General features: G+C 41.0%; 1 protein-coding gene across 13 annotated transcripts in view; it reads left to right on the forward strand.

Moving 5' to 3' along the window:
- Positions 1 to 18730, forward strand: part of hecw2a (HECT, C2 and WW domain containing E3 ubiquitin protein ligase 2a) — a 48473-nt gene that overhangs the window by 13068 nt on the left and 16675 nt on the right. For 3 of the 13 annotated variants that reach the window (XM_088605606.1, XM_088605598.1, XM_088605599.1), the window contains exons 2-8: positions 6808 to 6929; positions 7350 to 7709; positions 11841 to 11948; positions 12721 to 12815; positions 15835 to 15910; positions 17407 to 17576; positions 17797 to 17939. In XM_088605606.1, coding sequence (XP_088461732.1) covers positions 7415 to 7709; positions 11841 to 11948; positions 12721 to 12815; positions 15835 to 15910; positions 17407 to 17576; positions 17797 to 17939 — 887 coding nt within the window. In that variant the 5' untranslated portion in view covers positions 6808 to 6929; positions 7350 to 7414. The other 10 variants (XM_088605601.1, XM_088605603.1, XM_088605600.1 and 7 more) reach the window with 7 other exon arrangements.

The following is an 18730-nucleotide window of genomic DNA, read 5'->3' on the forward strand; positions in this document are numbered from 1 at the left end:
AAGTAAATTTAATACAGGGATCAGGAGTCACTTCTTTACAGAAAATATTGTGGGAGTCTGGAACAAGCTACCTAACAACATGGTTAAAGCTGATACTCTGCTTTTGTCAGGAAACAGCAGAACAAGAATCTCAGATCAATTACTAGGCACTAAACGTACTTAATAGATCAAATGGACACTTCCATTTGTACCCATTATTATGTTTAAGCATTAGCACTGAAAAGTTATCCAATAATTACAATCCAAATTACACAATATTTAAGGGATATCAAGGTTGTGCTGCTGTGCTGGGAACTCAAGGAACAAGAGTCTTGGGTTTTGTCTATATCTTTTTGATGCACCAGAAGCAGTAGGAGCATTCTTGCAAATCTCAGCAGGATAGCAGGCATTTGAGTAAGGCATGCATTTGCAGAACAGGACAGGGAAACGAATTTTATTACTGCAAAGGAACAGGTAAAGGTTCATTCCGTGCTGAAAAGAAAAGATAAGAGACATAATGTTTCAGCCATAATTAATAATAATAATTGCTTACACTTATATAGCACTTTACTGGACACTCCACTCAAAGCGCTTTACAGGTAATGGGGACTCCCCTCCACCACCACCAATGTGCAGCCCCACCTGGATGATGCGACGGCAGCCATAGTGCGCCAGAACACTCACCACACATCAGCTATTAGTGGGGAGAAGAGCAGAGTAATGAAGTCAATTCATAGATGGGGATTATTAGGAGGCCATGATTGGTAAGGGCTAATGGGAAATTTAGCCAGGTTACACCCCTACACTTTACGAGAAATGCCCTGGGATTTTTAACGACCACAGAGAGTCAGGACCTCGGTTTTATGTCTCATCTGAAAGACGGCACCTGTTTACAGTATAGTGTCCCCGTCACTATACTGGGGCATAAGGACCCACGTGGACCGCAGGGTGAGCGCCCCCTGCTGGCCCCACTAACACCTCTTCCAGCTGCAACCTAAGTTTTTCCCAGGAGGTCTCCCATCCAGGTACTGACCAGGCTCACACCTGCTTAGTTTCAGTGGGTTGCCAGTTGTGAGTTGCAGGGTGATATGGCTGCTATTACTGTGTATAGCACCAGGAACTCTTTCAGGATTAATCAGCAACTGGCTCTTGTGGTGAATTCATACTTTTTTGCATTTTTTAGAGTAAGTTTATATAGATGGACATGGAGTTTATCCACCCATCCATTTTCTAACCGCTTTATCCAGTACAGGGTTGCAGGGAAGCTGGCCCCAATCCCAGCAAGCAACTGTTGCAAGGAATGCCAGTCCATTGCAGGCAATACACATACTGTACACAGACAGGCACACACTCACAGGGTGAATTTTCCCAGCCTCCAATTAGCCTACCAGTTTGACTATGGACTGTGGAAAAGGAGAACATACAGTACAAAAATCACACAGCACCCCAGGAAGTGAAACCAGGGCCCAGCGCTGTAAGGCAGTAATGTTAACCACTCATAAAATGTGACATGGCACAGATTGCCTTTCGAAAGAAGTCTTATTTGCACCCTGCAGCCTGTCTCTGGCCTGCGCTATTAAGCACTCTGTATCTGTGACCATTGAACAGTGGGCACTCGGAGCTGATTTAAGTCTCCTGGGACGAAGTAGGTTTTTTTTTTTATTCATCTGTTGTAATTCATTTATTTTTTTAAGTCAGTCATTGTGGATCCCCCTGTAAGTATTGGGGATCATCTGACTCCCAACAAGATTAAAATTCCTCCCCAATACAGAATAAAATGTGGTGATTAAGCCCACTCTCCCTCTGAGACTCCCTTTCTCTGGGCCCCTGGTTTGCTGTAAAAGTAAAGGCTGGGTTCATCGAATGTAATAGCTATTCTTTATGGTTGTGGGAAGCAGTCAGCTATAATTAGGACAGAGCTCAGTCCTTCTTTTTGTGTGCTCTCTCAAATAGTTTTTATTTTTTATTTGGTTAGAGAGTGTTTTCTGGGGAAAACGGGCTTTCTGGATTGGGTTCCAGCTCACCACACCTCTGTATGGAACTAAGTGGTTATGGATTAGGCATAATTTGTCAAATGTTACAAAATAAATTAATAGTCTAATAGAAAGTTATAACAAAAAAAAGGTATACAGTATATACAGAAATGTCCAGATTGATTTTGAGCTTCTTGTTGAATCTATTAACACAAAATGTTGGCATGATTAATTATGCTGCATGTCCCATTATACACTAACATGTTAAATTTATTTATACTTTTTTAATGTTCCCGTTAATTTGCAAGATAGGCCAAAGGCCTTTCTTATTTTCACCTATCTAGTTTGATCTGTTTTGTTGCCATATTCATTTGGGTGCACCTGGAGGAAGACAGGAATCTGTTTTTTTTCACATCTTTCTCACTTTTGAATTTCTGTTCCCTCTTTCCTCTCTGCTCTCTTCCATTCACCCTCTTCCTCTCAGCCCTCTTTTTCTTTTATTTCTGTCTCATCTCATTATCTTTCCCACCTCTCTAGTACTACTCCAGCCCCACACACTGTAATACCCTCTTCCTACAGTACCTCTCTTCTGGATTTCATCCCAATGTCCTTTTCACTTGCTCTCAAAGTCAAATTTAACAAGCTCTGGACTGCAAAGACAATGAAAGTCTTGCCATAATTCAGCAGTAATACAGTGCAGAGACCAGCATTACCAGTCCGTATCCTTTACAGTAGGTTTACAGATAAGCATGTTGCCCGTTTCTCCTCTACTTTATGACAAAGTACAGTAATTGATTTTCAATTGTAATTATATTCTCAGAGGCATTAAAATCTCAGCATATTATATTGGCAATACTCATCTGTTACTTTTTTAAATGCCTCTCTGTATATAATTAGTTTTGGCATGTGGCAGTTAGTTTCAAACAAATTTTGACACTTAGTTATAAACTAACTGTGTGCTGCTATGTTTTCATTGATAAACATAGTTTTTAATAATGAGAAAATTGCAAAAATATTTATACTTTATAGTTTATTTGTACTGTACCTAGCTTACATTTTAAATGCCCGTGCAGCACTCCATCTTTTGGATTGGTACAATAAAATGTATCAAGACATAGAGTATAACAGGAGCACTAACAATGGCTCTAGTACCTACAGTTCACTGCTAGTGTAATCCCCTCATGTGCTCCACAAAACTTAAACACACATGCAAGTTTACAAATAAGAGGTATCCTTTAACCACATGTTGGGCTTATGGATTCCTGTAGATTAAAAGCTTGTTTCTCTTTCTTCAAAGATCCCATAGAGTCGGCCTCAACCACATGACTTGGGATGTGGTTTCAGATTCCCACAGTCCTCTGTGGTATTTTTTTATTTGTGTTACAGTTCAGAGCAACTAAAGAAGTATTTCCTGTTATCTCTCTTGAATAACTCTAAATTTGGGATTTTGAGTTGCTAATATTAGGAAGTTCCCCTGAGTTAACTTGGCCAGTGCATTTCAGGATTTTGAATAATCAAAATTTAATTTTGAATTGAAACTTAATCAAGTCCCCACATAATCTTCTGTTTTCAGATCAAAAATAATCTGTACTGAGTACAATATACACAAGCATTTCGTTTAATTGCTTCCTTGCAATGACCCCTTTACCAGGGGTCCACTTAGTCCTGGATTTTACTTTTTACTTGTGCTGTTGTCACACTATTTAACAAGTTTATATATACTGTACAGTAGATCATTGTTGTAAGTTAGGAAAAGCAATGATCCTAGAACTGATCCCTGTGGTACTCCAAAACTTACCTGCTGCTAGTTTGTGATACATTTTTATATGTTTTAGTTGATGCATTATGTACATACATTGCCATGTATTCTTCCTGCTATAAACTACTGTAGAAGGTTAGACAATTATGTGTTACTTTATAAATGCTTTTTGAACACCCAAATATGTTTGCCATGTGTCCAAATGTTGTCTATTACACTAGTTACTTGCTCAAAGAAATCTAGTTTGTTTTTGTAAATAATCTAAAGATTTGATCCCAAAAATAAAACCAAGTTGTATTATACACATAAGTTAAGTTTAACCTTATTTTTATACCAATATTCTTTGTTGTCATGCCATTTTGTACATGTATGGTGAAGAATCACCAGGTCTTTAGATTGCAATGCTCAGGTTCTTCTTCCAGGAAAAACCACACCTACTGTTTTATAAAGGTAGCAACCTCTGTTGTGCTAAAGATGTGTCAGAATCCTAGTGGGGTGACTCTGAATGCATGTGTAACATCACCCCAAAAGCGATGGAGACGGAGACGGAGAGAGAGGGAGGGAACTGCCTGGCTGGGGCAGGGTGCTTTAGACAGACTCTAGGAAAATGACTCAGATTCTAATCAATAGAATCTCTCTCTTGTCTCTCTCTCTTTCACATATATCACAATGGTTGCCATGCCAAGACAAAGAGAGAGGGCACCTGCCCTTTAATCTTCAATTCTCACATCCTGTATGTCTCTCTGTCTGTCTGGTGTTCTTTGGGAACAGACTCCACCATTCAAGTGCAATTTAATTCTGCTAAAATAAGGGACTTACCCACTGTCTCACTTCTAATATTTTTAATTAACCTTTTCTATTTTTTTTTCTGTTCTAAAAGCCCATGTATATTTATGTTATAAAAAATGTTTTTGGTGCACAATGAGTAATGTCAGTATTGACAAGACTGACAGTGATTCAGTAGAGAGCTTGGTGGGAGTGTTGTTAACTGACTATAAGGCTGTGTTTGCAGTGTGCGCTATTTACTATGGCTCCTTACCCATGATCAGAACCGACATTTGTAGTCTTTTTACTTTGTCTCACACACACATGTATTCCCTTTATATCTAGCACCTCTCTAGTCCTTTTCTCTTTCTCTTATCCACTTTCTCACTCATTGACCTCTTCACCCATCTTCTCTCTCCCACTCCCTTTTTCCTTCCACCCTTGTCTTCCTCCTTGTCCAGTTTTAGTTTTAATGCTACGCAGTACAGATTCAGTGGTGCATGTGCAGTGTGGATTCAGGGCTTCATCAGTGTAGTGGATAGCGGGTCTCTCCACCACAATCGCCTTATTGCTCTTTGTACTTAACATCTCACGCTGCCAGCATTAAGTTACCCCCTCCCCCAGCACACACAGAAATTCTCTGTTAGCTACTGCAAAGGCATGTGAATGTACGACCTGAAACTGATATTGCCAAAGACATTTGAGGTTGGCTAAGTACTGTACATGGGGACATTTACAAATTTACTTTGTGTGTTTTCCTAGTAGCTTGGCGATCCAGGAATGTTGTCAAGTCCCTCCTTGAAGGAGATTAGAACAGTAAATCGGCAAGAAAAACACAGGTAGTTTGTTCTTGACAACTTTGGCTTTTATTGTTAAGTGATGCCTTCTGCTTTCATTCTTACATTTAGTTTCCTCTTGTGTCTATACATCCTTGTTTTTTTTCATCGTTTTTCATCCTTGCCTTGTGCTCTCAGTTTTAAATTGACCTTCCCATAGTTTACATTATGTGGAAATAGTATAAACTATGGGATACAGTGGTGTTTTGGGTTGACTTTGTCTGTTTCTTTGAGAATTGTGAATACCTGAATCATGTTTCTTCATAGTCTAACCTGTTCAGGAATAAAACAATCTAGTTTGTTTCACCTATCCGTTTACGATCTGGATCTGGTCCCTCTTCTGAAGATTGATTCTAGAGCAGCCATATCTTTTTAGTATGGTGTTGACCAAAGTTGTATAGAGTATTCTAACCCATATCTTTCTCGTTCATAATCTGTTTGATGTCATAGCTTTACTCTTTTGTTCTTTAAAACTAACCTACAGTATATGCTGAAAGAAAATGTAGAAGTAAATGAATTACAAATGTATTTTCCAGGGACATTGTACTACATACTAGAGAGATTGTACATAGTCTATAAAGTAGCTTGAATTTTTGTAACTGTCAGCACATCAGAATTGAAATATAATATACAAATGTCTGATATTAACGTGTTTTTGCTGCCTTTTGTTCGGGTCTGTGTTTTTTTTAACAAACTCTTAAGAGAAAACAAAGGAAGAAGTTCTGTGCGAAACAGTTGGCCCTGATATTAAAGGAAATATTTTCAAAATTCATTGAGAACTTTTCAGAAGATGAGAAAAAATATAAATCATAGGAAATGCATTAAAACATGCGTTTTGGATTTGATCATCAGACTGCACTTTGACATTTTTTCACAAAAAATGATATATCAACAATATTATGTTAAGGCTGGAGTTGGAACATTAGAAGTCATATTAAATTAAAGCATGTCCCAGAGACAAACGGACACCACCTATACACCTTTTGAATGAAACAGGGAATCTTTTTTCTATCCATGTGCTGATTTTTCACTGGGCTGTAAGAAATTTTGGTGAGGTTAATGTCTCTCCATTTTCGCAGCCTCACCAGCAGCCTTGCTGCTTAAATACAGTAATGAACTGATTACGCTTTGTTTTTTGGCTGTTTTGTGTATAACAGTACAAATCAATATTCAGATTGAAAAGTGTGACATAGTGGCTTAATATACGTTTTATCCACCATTAATGCTTATTAAGTAATGGAGCAGGTAGTCACATGACTTTCCCCACAGTGTACATTAGTTGAAAATGTCTATGATGTAACAGTTTTTCCACATTTTCTTTTCAAAAACTGTCAGGAGCAAGGATGTCTAAAAATGTAGATTTCACATCACTTGCTACAAAGAATGTAATTTTATGCATTTTTCTGTGAACATATAGACTACTGTACTCTTCCTAGGCTCAAATGTTTTGTGAGTAATAACCATTAATTCCCCCATTTCTCTCTGTGTCTCTCAGGTCCCTGTTGAAGTCCGGAAACTCAGCCCTGCTCCTAATTCTCCATACAACAGGGCTTGTAAGATACCCATTTATAAAACTCAGGTTTCCTGGATATAACCCTCCCATCCTCACTCTGCAAGGTGTGGCCCTTGCTCCCTTCAAACTTTGTCAGTTGTGATACCTATATAAGCACTCTTCTCAACCCTGACTATAAAAAACAACCTGGATCTCCCCTTCACTTTCCCCTCCCTGTCTGCCCCCACCCTCCACCCTCTCCTCTCCAAGTGACAATTTCCACAAAGTCATTTGAATGGGGGTCACACAACTTGGGTGCCCTGCTCCTCCTGGCCTCTGATCATATGTTCCTACACATTTTGACATGCCTTTTTTAAAGACTCTCTCTGATTGGATGTGAATAGAAAACCCTCTTTTTGGTGTCAGATCATACACTTTTAATGACTGACCCATCCCATAAGACTGTATAAGAAGACCTGTAATAGGTCCCACAAGGCGTACCCTGCAGGAGCTCTGATCAGTACCTGCCCTTGCTCTTCTTACAGTTTCCCTAAAAACTTGTCACCGTCACCTAAACCCCGCCCTTCCTTCAGTCCGGTTGGCCGTTGCCATGGCAGCCTCGGCACGGGAGCACCTGCTGTTCGTGCGGCGGCGCAGCCCCCAGATGCGTTACACTCTGAGCCCCGAGAATCTGCAGAGCTTGGCCGAGCAGAGCTCTGGGCCGCCCGAGCCAATGGGTCTCCAGCGTGCCAACAGTGACACCAACTTGGTGACCTCGGACAGCCGCTCGTCGCTCACTGCTAGCACGTACGAGTTCACGCTGGGGCTTGCGCAGAACCTCATCATCTCCTGGGACATCAAAGAGGAGGTGGATGCCACTGACTGGATTGGGCTGTATCATATTGGTGAGTTATGCCAGGCTGAGTCTGACACTGTACGTATCTAACCCTCTCCTGCTTATTTAGTTTACATTACCATGATCTTCAGCTACTGTTATAAGGCCGTAGCTATACATTGATATACACTGATGTACACCAAGGATTACAGAGAAATCTGTTCAAGGTAGATCTGGACATTAAGGATTGCATTAGTTTATTTGTCTTTCTCAGACAAAAGGCAATGCAATTCTTGTATGTCTTGCTCAGTTCTTGTATGCTGAGTTACACGTTCTCATTATCCAATGCATTTAATCATCTGTGTAACTGTGTTTGAATAAGGTACATTTTTATAAGTATAACTGTAAAGGGCCATCCTTGAAAAAAAGATTAAATCTGTCAAACTGACAAGATCAAGAAAGTAGTTCATTAAGGAACTGAGAGCTTAAGTGGGAATGGACCACTGTTTAGATCCCCTCGCTGAAATGGGACAGGCTAGTGTCTTGTCAGTCTGGGCTGCAGAGCATTGGTGCTGATTCAGCAGAGTGTGTGTGTGGTGCAGACACCCGGAGCCCGCCATTGGACAGGCAGTCAGGCAGCACCTCACACTCCCCCACATAGCATCTCCAGCATGCTGGAGCATTGGCCCCTGTCTTTCTTCCCATCACACACACACACCCGTACAGTATACATTCACATACATCATGGGGTTCTAACAGTTCTGTGTTGGTATTTATTGTTGCCTTCAGCTTTTGTTTCAGTGCCCCTCTACAGAAAGCAAAGTAGTCTGCCATCTGTAGAATACTGCTAAAAAGTGTGCCCAGATAGTGGAAATTAGGAAAATCATCCATCCTGACACCACTATTACAACCTCCTTCTGCTATCACTCTGGCACCTGCCTCACCACAATTTATCAGTCTGTATATTGATCCATCTCATCTTACACAGGAAATACAAAATTAGAGAGATGTTTAAGAGGTATTGTAGTGGCTTCATGGGCACAGCGCCCAGCCCAATGGATTTTAAAGACAATAATGACTTCATTATCTGCACCAAGAATAAATTCGACAGGAACTGTGTAGTTTGACTTGTAACTGGGCACTGTCCCAGTCCCAGTGATCTTGGGAGTACTGAGACACAGTAACCCCAGGTTATTGTAAAACAGTGTCGTTAACTTATTAAAGACTAGTGGGTCACTTATTAACTGAATATTGAAAACAAATACCGCACAAAACAGTTTATGAATGAAGTTTTCAAGCCAAAGTACTGTTTAGGAAGACTGGACTCCGGGATCAGTCAAAAATAACTGCATGAGTCGGCAAGCCTATTTTTCATGGTTGAATGAACTCAAAAATCTGTAGAAAACATGTTGGGCTTTTTTAAAAGTTTTCGATCAATGTCTTTTTCTCTCTTATTCCACACCCTCTAACATTCTGTTCCAGTTAACACTTTATGCATGCATGTCTTGCCAGCAGAGGATGATTTGGAAGGAACAAGGCAATCTTCACAGAAATGTCCAGCACGCTGCTTTTTAGGATTGCGTTATGCTAGACTCTATCATGAAACCCACAGAGAAGATCCTGTAAATAAATAGGACATTCCTGACGGTGGCCAGAACTCCATTGGGATTTATGCACGTGTTTGGAGGGATCTTCTTTAAAGAAAAAGAGCAGTACTTTTTCCAGACGGTTCACCTTTCAGTTGGCCTCCACAGTGTCCTCACTGGCATCATGTTGACTACACACAGAAAATGTGATGTAAAAGCATTATCCAGCATAAGCTTTCTTCAAAGGCAGAACGACAAAGGTAACTGACAGTAGAAACTGAATAGCTTGTGGGCATTATGCCCTGGAGGATCTTTATAATAATTCAGATAAATGGAAGTCCTGCAATGTACTGAATTGTGTTTTTCTATTGTCAAAAAAAGTATCGCTAAAACTGTTTCTGTGGATTTCTGTTACAGTCTTCCCAACAGTATACAGTATATCAAAAGCCTTATACATTGTGACTAAAATTGTTAGCAGCTGTTTCTGTGTTCAGATAAAGGTCAGTGAGTTTTGTGACACTTAATTCATATGAGGTTTACACCCTTTTGCAGAAGGTCTTAGGTTTACCTGTTACTTTTTGTTTGTTTGTTTGTTTGTTTGTTTGTTTTTTCACAGTGAATATATTACTGCCTTTCTGGCTTGACTACTTATTATCCTGATTATCAGGTCACCTATCAACAAACAGAATGCAAGCATTTTTTATGCAAAGTAGTTATTTCAAAAGAGGGCCCTTACAGATTAAATTGTATTGGCGTAGCAGACATGAAATGCATAGCAGCTGTTATTGGTGTATATGCCAGAACCTGTATCTTATAAACCCTGGAGTAGTTTTTGCAGCAGTAGTGGGAATCAGAGTTACATACTCAGCCATCCAGAGGCACAGAAAAACCATGTTGGGCACCTGGGCAGCAGGTGTGTGGCTCAGACTGCTGTCTGAAAGAGTGCAGAACAGATGTATATGGACCTCACACCCGTATCCTTACCCTTTGTGCCTTTAGAGGTGTACCACTGTGAAGATACATGGCAGTGTTGTACCTTTTCATGTTTTCTACATGCTTCTGCTAATGATATGCCCTGGATAAGACTGTTTTATGTTCTATGTTAACATAAAACAATTAACACAATTAACACAATTAGATAGCTTTCACTCTGCTTTTAGAGTACCTTGCTATGATCTTCTGTGACAGTGCTGTGTCACACTATCGTAAATGTGTGTAAGAGTAAGTGCAGATGCAATAATAATGAAAGGAAGGAACTGGAAAGCATTCCCAAAAGTGTGTTAGGCAGCAGAGTGTCAGTGGACAAGTCATCGTGAGAAAGATGGTTGTCAAAACAATTACTATCTGTTACTCATTTCCTAAGATTATTCTTCATTTGCAGCTTCTGTAAAATGAGCCAGGGAATATGTTTTTACTACAAAAGTGCATTTGATTTTCTTTGATTTCTGCAATTTGGTCTGTGTTTCTTCTGTTTAAACCTGTTTTCCTGTCTCAAAATGTATACATTTTACATGAACATGTCTGAGTGCACGTTACTTTTAAAGCAGCTCCACCTTTTTGATGTTTTTCCATTCCTGTTCTATAGTCTAAACTTTTTGTTCTATTAACTACCTGAAATTTAGATGTTTTTAATCCCAGTCATTCCACAAAAATAGTGGACATCATCATAAAAAATACTTTCATAATAAAATCAATTAGTACCATAATAAAACAATTTGAATTATTTATAATAATAAACTTTATTTTACATAGCCCTTTTAAAAGTGGCTTATCAAAGTGCTTTACAGTAAGAAACAGAATTGCGCAATTATAGTTAGGGTTTGGAATACAGTAGGAAAGCATAGAGGCAGACAGAACCAATCAGTTACTCAATTATTTAATCAATTCAGCAATTGCACTTTTTAATGCTAATAAAATGCTAGTGAGGAGCGTGTTAGTATGTCTGTGTTTTTGGGGGGGTTGGCGATTACATATTAAGGAAGACATTTACAAACATCCTGCCCCGGGGCGGAGAGGACAGGAAGTGCCATTTGCTGTTTGAAGTTTTAAAGAGGGACATGCTGAGCACAAGGAGAGAGGGAGAGAGACTCAGAGAGGAGAATCTAAGGCACAAAGGAGAGGAGAGAGAAAGACAGAGACAGGTTTGGAAGAGCATGAAGGAGAAGGGTAGGGTTTAGTTAGGTGAAAAGGAACCGATGAGCTTTAGCATTTATCGTCCTCTTGACCTCGTTTCCTGTTAGGCTTTGTAGATTGTGAATTTTTAGATTGGAGTGAGAGGGAGGCTTCGGTGGCAGCGGAGAGGAGGAGGAGGAGGGATTGCCTGGTTCTGATAGGATACAGTTTGGCTGGGAGACAACATGAGAGTCTCCACCCCAGAAAGATAGAGACATGGAGGCAGTGTCTGTCTCAACATCCAGGGTATTGTTGTTACATTATATGGCTGTATGTACAGTATGTGGGAATTTACTGTTGTGATTCCGATTGTGATGAAAGGCACTTTTTTATCATAATCTGTCATAAATGTGAATATCTTGGACTGCATGCGTCTGTGTATCTTGTTGTACTGATGTGTCACTTCCTCCATATCTGTCCCTCTCCTGCTCCACTCTCTCCAGATGAGACATGTCCAGCCAACGTGTGGGACTCGAAGAACCGTGGGGTGAACGGCACGCAGAAAGGGCAAATCGTTTGGCGCTTGGAGCCAGGGCCCTATTTCATGGAACGTGAGTGGGAAATAAATTATTATACCGCAGCAATGAAGTGAGAGATGAGAGGAGGACGGGAAGGATAAATAAAAGAAAGAAATGCATACAGAAGGATGTTTCTGTTTTTTTTTATGGATCCAGTGGATTGACTTGTGCTGGGAGAGAGGGAGATAGTAAGAAAAGGAGAAAGTTTGCTAGTCAGAGGAAAGTGCTAGAAACCACGCGTGGGTGGAAAGAAGACTCACAGTTGCACTGCAGTTGTGAGTCCAAGTGTTATAAGCAGCTAGGTCTCACATAAGCCAATGCCAAATACTAGACATTTCAAGGTGGTCACATTTGTTTGAATAAAGATGTGGAATTATAATATTGAAAGCACTATACTGCTTTTTTGCTTCAACGGTAGAATTTGCACAAGAATCTGAAGTGGATCAAACTGTTACAGTATATGATAAATGTCTTATTCCTGCATCTGCAGTTCTCTGTCTCCCCACCCTGCCTGCCTGTCTGGCATTGGTACTGAGGGGACTGAATATACTGAGGGATTTTTTTAGACCAGATCTGATCATTTCGGTATCCAAAGAGGTTGAAGTGATTGAAGGTGTACAGAGGACAGGGGAGTGATAAATATTCTGACTTGCATGGCGCAAACATGACACATTGAGACAAGGCCTGTGAATGATATTGTTATATATCTACTGTATAGGTACTCTATTTAACATAGTATTTTTCTTTTCTGTAACCCATGCCAGTGGCTGGTCAGTAATCTAATTTGTTTCTCCTGTCTCCATAGCGGAGACTAAGATCTGCTTCAAGTATTACCATGGAGTGAGTGGGGCACTGCGGGCCACAACGCCTTGCATCACTGTCAAAAACCCCGGCATTCTGGTGAGTGAGCCCCTCCCACATCATCATACTCCTTACTTCGTAATCAGACTATTCTAAGGTTCTCTACTTAGGCATGCCTTAGGCCTGCTGTTGAAACAGCAGAGATTCCCTTTTGATCTTGACAATCTGAGTACTGTATCTCAGTATGGCAGCTTTTATGATCCTCTTCCTGAGTATATAACGGCACGGCCCAGCATGACACACTAAAAACATCTTGCACACAGCAAGCAATGCTTATATACAGCAGAGAAAAAAAACATTATTTCTGCATTGTCTGTACTGCCTTTATTTATCGTTTTTGTACAGTGTGACTGTGAGCTAGGCAAACACACCAGGGAAGGGGGTAATGCACTTGTCTCTGAGGTCCAGATGGTTTCCCAGTCCAGATATAAAAAGGAGACTTTTACTGCCTTTGCACTGACAAGGCAGTCTGGACTTTCCCTTAAGTCAGCATGTCAGTCAGTCCTCTCAGACAGCCATTGCATAGCAATTTTATGCATCTTAGGTTTTACAAATTGCATGCTCCCATCTAGCATCTGGGGTGTTTATTTTATTTATTTTGCAAACAGCCTAATTTTAAATAAATATGTATAGGTACAGTAGATGGGAGAGATGAAAAATTATGTTCAAATATTCTATGCTGCTTTTTACACAAGAGTCTCTAGATTTTTAAATTAGAAATATGACACTGGGCTAGTGAAAGGGAATCTCATATGATTCTTTGTACTGCTGTCAGGCTGTGCTGTTGGGGGCTAATGAACATTGACTTAATACAGGCCCAGTGGAGTGGAATTGTGCTGCAGACTTAAGGAGGTTATGGAGGATTCTTAGATCTCTGACAGATGCACTGTATGCACAGTACCATATTGAGTGGAGTAAGAAGCCCTGAACCAGCAAATCAACAACAGCCCAGATCACTGTAGATCGGCTATGCAGAGGATTTTGTAAGCACAGTGGAGAGAATTCTGCAGATGGAAGAGAAGGAGAGAAATAATGAGTGTAAGAGTAAGAGGGAGTGAGCGTGGAAGGACAGAGTGCCAGACAAGAGGGACAGAACAAGAAGGAAAAAGCTGCATATGAGAAAGATGCTGTTTGTCCAACTGAGACTATCGTCTCAGGACTGAGGTGTAAGCTTAGTGTCGGAGGCCATGAAAAATTGAGACAGAAGGTGAGAGAGTGAGAATGAGAGTGAGACGGAAAAAAAACATAAAATAGATAAACTCGGAGCACTAATCAAATAAATGAAAAGTTCAATTGAAATTTCAGTTTTCTTTAAGTTAAGGTCTGGGAAGCTCTGAGAAGAGCGAGAGGGTCCTGCAGGCAGTAGGGGTTCCTGCACCTTGTGATAACTTTTAAAACAATAAAGATTGATATTAGGAAAAACTGTCAGAGAAATTGGACTGATTTAGGAATTTGGCATTTTTAATTTGACCAGGAATTTGACTATTTTTAAAAACCTCAAGTAGTGTCTGATGGAATAGCTAATCAACAGGTCAAAGTTCCATAAACCATTTGACCTAGTTTGGTATGACCATGTGGGCATGAGTCGATCAATCTAAATTTTGTTAAGGCCAGATATAAAGCATAATTAAGAGCTGCTATCTCATTGTAAGTCAGGCTTCATGTTATAAGGAAGCTGCTTGACTGATTTCTAATCGTTTATTGATTGATCACAGAACCTCATAACCTTTTATTTCTTAAATCCTTATCAGTTTTTTCTAGTCTCAATTGTTCTTTCTCTTGCTCCACATTTTCTTTTTCCTTAGTTCCTTATTTCTTTATTTTTTGGCAAGGTTCTTGTTCAGCCCAACATCTGGTATTCCTTCATGCTTTTGTATTACAGGCATTTCATAGTCTTTTCTTCAGAGTTTTTGGCCTCAAACACATTTTTGTCATTATGCCTGTCTTGATATTCCTCATTCTCTCAGTCTGCCTCAGTCCTACGGTATGTCTTTCTCTTTCCTGTACTCTGTTCCTATTATTTGCTGCCTGGTTTTTCTGTGCCTCAGTGCCTGACTCTTTCTCATCCTCTCGCTCTCCTTTGCTCTCTCTGACCTGTTCTCCTTTCTCTCCTTTTCTCGCTTTCTCTGGAGATACCTATAACCACCGCAGTGACAATGCATTAGCTATCACTGCCTTGTTACTCTACTACCATCTGGCACAAATTAATTTGATATGAAAACTCTAAAATTAATCCTCAGATCAGAATCACTGGCTGCCTGCCGGGTGTAGGGGGGAGTTAAGCTTAGGCTTACTCAATGTAGTGCAATTCAAAAGGGATTTATTACAGCCAGCTATGAGGAAACACTCATCACTTGTCACAGTATAGGACAGACCTGCAAAAAAGGCTAAGCCGTGAAAGAATGAGACTAGTAAACGCTCCTCTGCCCCTGTCCTATACAGACAAAGCAGAGTCCTCAGAGACAGCTGATTCAATCTACAGTACCTTACTGTACTGTTCTCTGCTGTAGTCTACTGCACTATGCCATATAGTACTACCTTGTAATGCGCTTCAATGAATTGCACTGAACTGTACTTCACTGTATTGCTCTGTATTAGTACTGGATTTTGTAGTATGGTTCAGTCTATAACAAAACCGTAAGAAATAATGCTAAGGAAACTACATAGTACAAGCATGGAAATATCGCAAAACTACCATAGTCACACTGGAGAAATGTAATGTTACTGAACTTGTCAACAAGATCTGCTTTTACAATACGTTCAATTTTTAGGTATTACTTTGTGAAAACACTCAAATGCTTAGGAACAGCCCTTTTCCATTTTGCATTTTGGATTTCTTTTCACTTAAATGAGTTTGTTAAAGAGGGCAAGAGTGAGGTTTCACTACCGACCAGCTTTTGTTAATTATTTTTTACATGTTTCATATCTGGATTTTTTTTTTTAATTCTAAAAGCTGCAGCCATTTACATTAAAAAATGGGAATTCATATTACCAGGCATAAAATATTAAGCCCTCAGCCCAGCATGGCATGTGTTTCAGGTCAGCCTCTCTCTTTCAGGTGGGAGCTGAAGGCCTGGCGGAGGGCGAGTCGGTAGCTGAGCACTGTCGAAAACTGGTCAGCTTTACTCTGTCAGGTAACATTTCTGTCTTTTATGTTCTGCACAGTGGAGTAAGTGTGAGAGAGAGGGATGGGACTTTCAGTGGAAATAAAGGACAGAGGTGCAGAGAGAGGCACTGGGAGATTGGGTGTAAAGTCTGGTCTGTAATGTTAATTGCCATCTAGTTCATCCTGATTTTGTTGCAGGAGTTACATTCGAGGGGATGGGCGTAAGTGTACGTGTGTTGCAGTAGGTGCATCAGACGGTGTGCCTCATAAGAGACTGTGTACAGTGTATGTGCCATGCAGCGCACATCTTTCGTCTCTCCAGTCCCTCAATAATGCAAACTGTTAGTCACGCCTGTCTGCTCACATACACAGGCCCCTCCGAGTCTTATCTTCTGCTTTCTTTCTCAATTGTGGGGCTGCTCTGTGGTGAAGCCACAAGGAAGCAGACTCCACAACCTGACACTGTAAAGTTACTTTTACATTAACTTGACACACAGGTAGTGAACATCCATCCATCTTCTAACTCTTTCTTTCAATTCAGGTTCTCGGTGAAGCCGATCCCATCAAGCAATGGGCATAAGGCAGGGTACACCCTGGATGGCACACATGTCCACAGGGCAGGCAAACACAACCGCAGACATGCACAACCTCACATCAAGTTTCCCATAAGCCAGCCATAACCTACTGTTATGTGGGGGGGAAAGGACCATCTGGAGGAAACGCAAATAAATGAGTGGAAATCATACAGACTCTGCACAGGAAGGTCTGGACTTGAACCCAGTGCAATGCTAACCACTGCACCATCACGGTGTGCAATGTGCTGCCCAACAGTGAACATTGACAATGTGAAAACCACTGGCAATAAATAATGTAATGTTTCTTTATTAGCCCTATACAATTTCTTGCATTAGGAATTCGTCTTTTCACATACCCCAGCTTTTCTCCACAGAGACACAGACAGGGAGAGAAGCTTGCAGTCAGAGCGCAGGGTCTGCCATTGTACGGCGCCCCTGGAGCAGTTAGGGTTAAGGGCCTTGCTCAGGGGCCCAACGGAGTAGGATTCCTCTGCCAGCCGCGGGATTTGAACCGGCTACCTTCCAGTCACAGGCGCAGATCCTGAGCCACAGAGCCACAGAGCCACCGCTCCACCAGGGGCTTCCATTCATGAAACATTAATAACACAACACTTCACAAAAAGCACATTTATATAAAATCTGTAATCGATACATTTAGTTTTTTAATATTTAACCAACAGAGCTCATTGTTTCATTTTTCTTTTCCTGTTGTGATGAGCAAGGTCGCCCCCCTGTGGTAGATGATATTCACTTCATTATGGTGTTGGCTGCTTTGCTCTTGTTTTGCAGATCACTTGTTCAGAGCAGTGTCAGGGTCATGGGAGGGTCATTCAAACAGGTCAGGACAAACCTGCATGGCAGGATATGGGGCGTCTTTGTTTCTTAAAGAAAAGAAAGGCTTTTTGGTTGTTTTGTAGATATATGAGTCTTTGCCCTCATCTCTGTGTAGATATCCGTGCTCTGGGCCTGAAGAAGGGCATGTTTTTTAACCCTGATCCCTATCTAAAGATGTCTATCCAACCTGGGAAGAAGAGTACTTTCCCAACCTTTGCCCACCATGGTCAAGAGAGAAGGTCTACCATCATTGCCAATACCACAAATCCCACCTGGCATGGAGAGGTATGTGCTGAAACACACAGATACACTGAGAAACAGTACCATACATTGACGCATACTACTGTTTTTGCTTTCCTCTCTTACTCTCACCCACCACTTCTGTCCCTCCCAAACTTCTATTTGTCTCTTCATCCATGACTCCCACTCCTTCTACTTATTCCTTGCCTACTGCCCTCCTTCTCCTATCTCTCTCTCTGCATCCTTCCCTGTTTTCTGTCTGTAGAGGTACACCTTTGTGGCCCTGGTGACTGATGTGCTAGAGATTGAGGTGAAGGACAAGTTCGCTAAGAGCCGGCCTATCATCAAGCGCTTCCTGGGCAAACTGATCATCCCCGTGCAGAGACTGCTGGAGCGCTATGCTGTGGGGTGAGCACCACTGCCAACAAGGGCCTGGAGTAAACAGGGCAGCGAGAGTGCAGGGGTTACCCAGCTCAGTTTAGAGGAAGGGACATGGTTCTGGAAAATAAGAGTGTTTTAATACGTAGAGTAAACAAGAATCGCAAAAAATAACTGTACAACAACCATTTTGGCATCTTTTCCTTTAAAAAAATCAAACAGGGATCTCTAGCCAACAGCTTGTATATGCGGGCTGACAGATTTCTTTTAATGGGCCTGGTGGAAACCCAGTGCAGATCAGAACAACAGTACACCTCTCTGGGCTTGGTTCAGCTCACAAGGAGCAGCTCACAGGCACGCTGGCTTCTGTCATGAAAGTATGTCCCATGGGATGTCCTGGTTTTGCCAGTCAATAGTAGTGCAGAAAGGTTGGGATCCTCACCCCAGGTCCTGTGGATCCACTGTGTTCCTAGTTCTCATTCCGAGAATACTACCTACTCAGGCCTACACTGAGAGGTTTTCCATTTTTCAGCTATTGGGCAATTCAATAAGTTATTGAATAAGAGAGTCTGAACAGGAGAGCAGTGGATAAGAAATTACTGTAGTAAATAACTGAGGAAATAGTCTGAGGCTACTTCAATCAGATCACAATAATACGGCAGATCACAGAATCAAGGTAAGCTATAACTATGGGAAAAAGTAGGAGACTGTCATGCATTTTATACACTATATTAAACAAGTGGTAGTGCTTGGGACAAAGACTTGCACAATTACTGAACTTAATGCCATATAATCTGTGGACCTCAGCGTGCCAGTGTGAG

This window comes from Lepisosteus platostomus, chromosome 14 (genome assembly GCF_059453375.1).
Source record: "Lepisosteus platostomus isolate fLepPlt1 chromosome 14, fLepPlt1.hap1, whole genome shotgun sequence".
Lineage (NCBI taxonomy): Eukaryota > Metazoa > Chordata > Actinopteri > Semionotiformes > Lepisosteidae > Lepisosteus > Lepisosteus platostomus.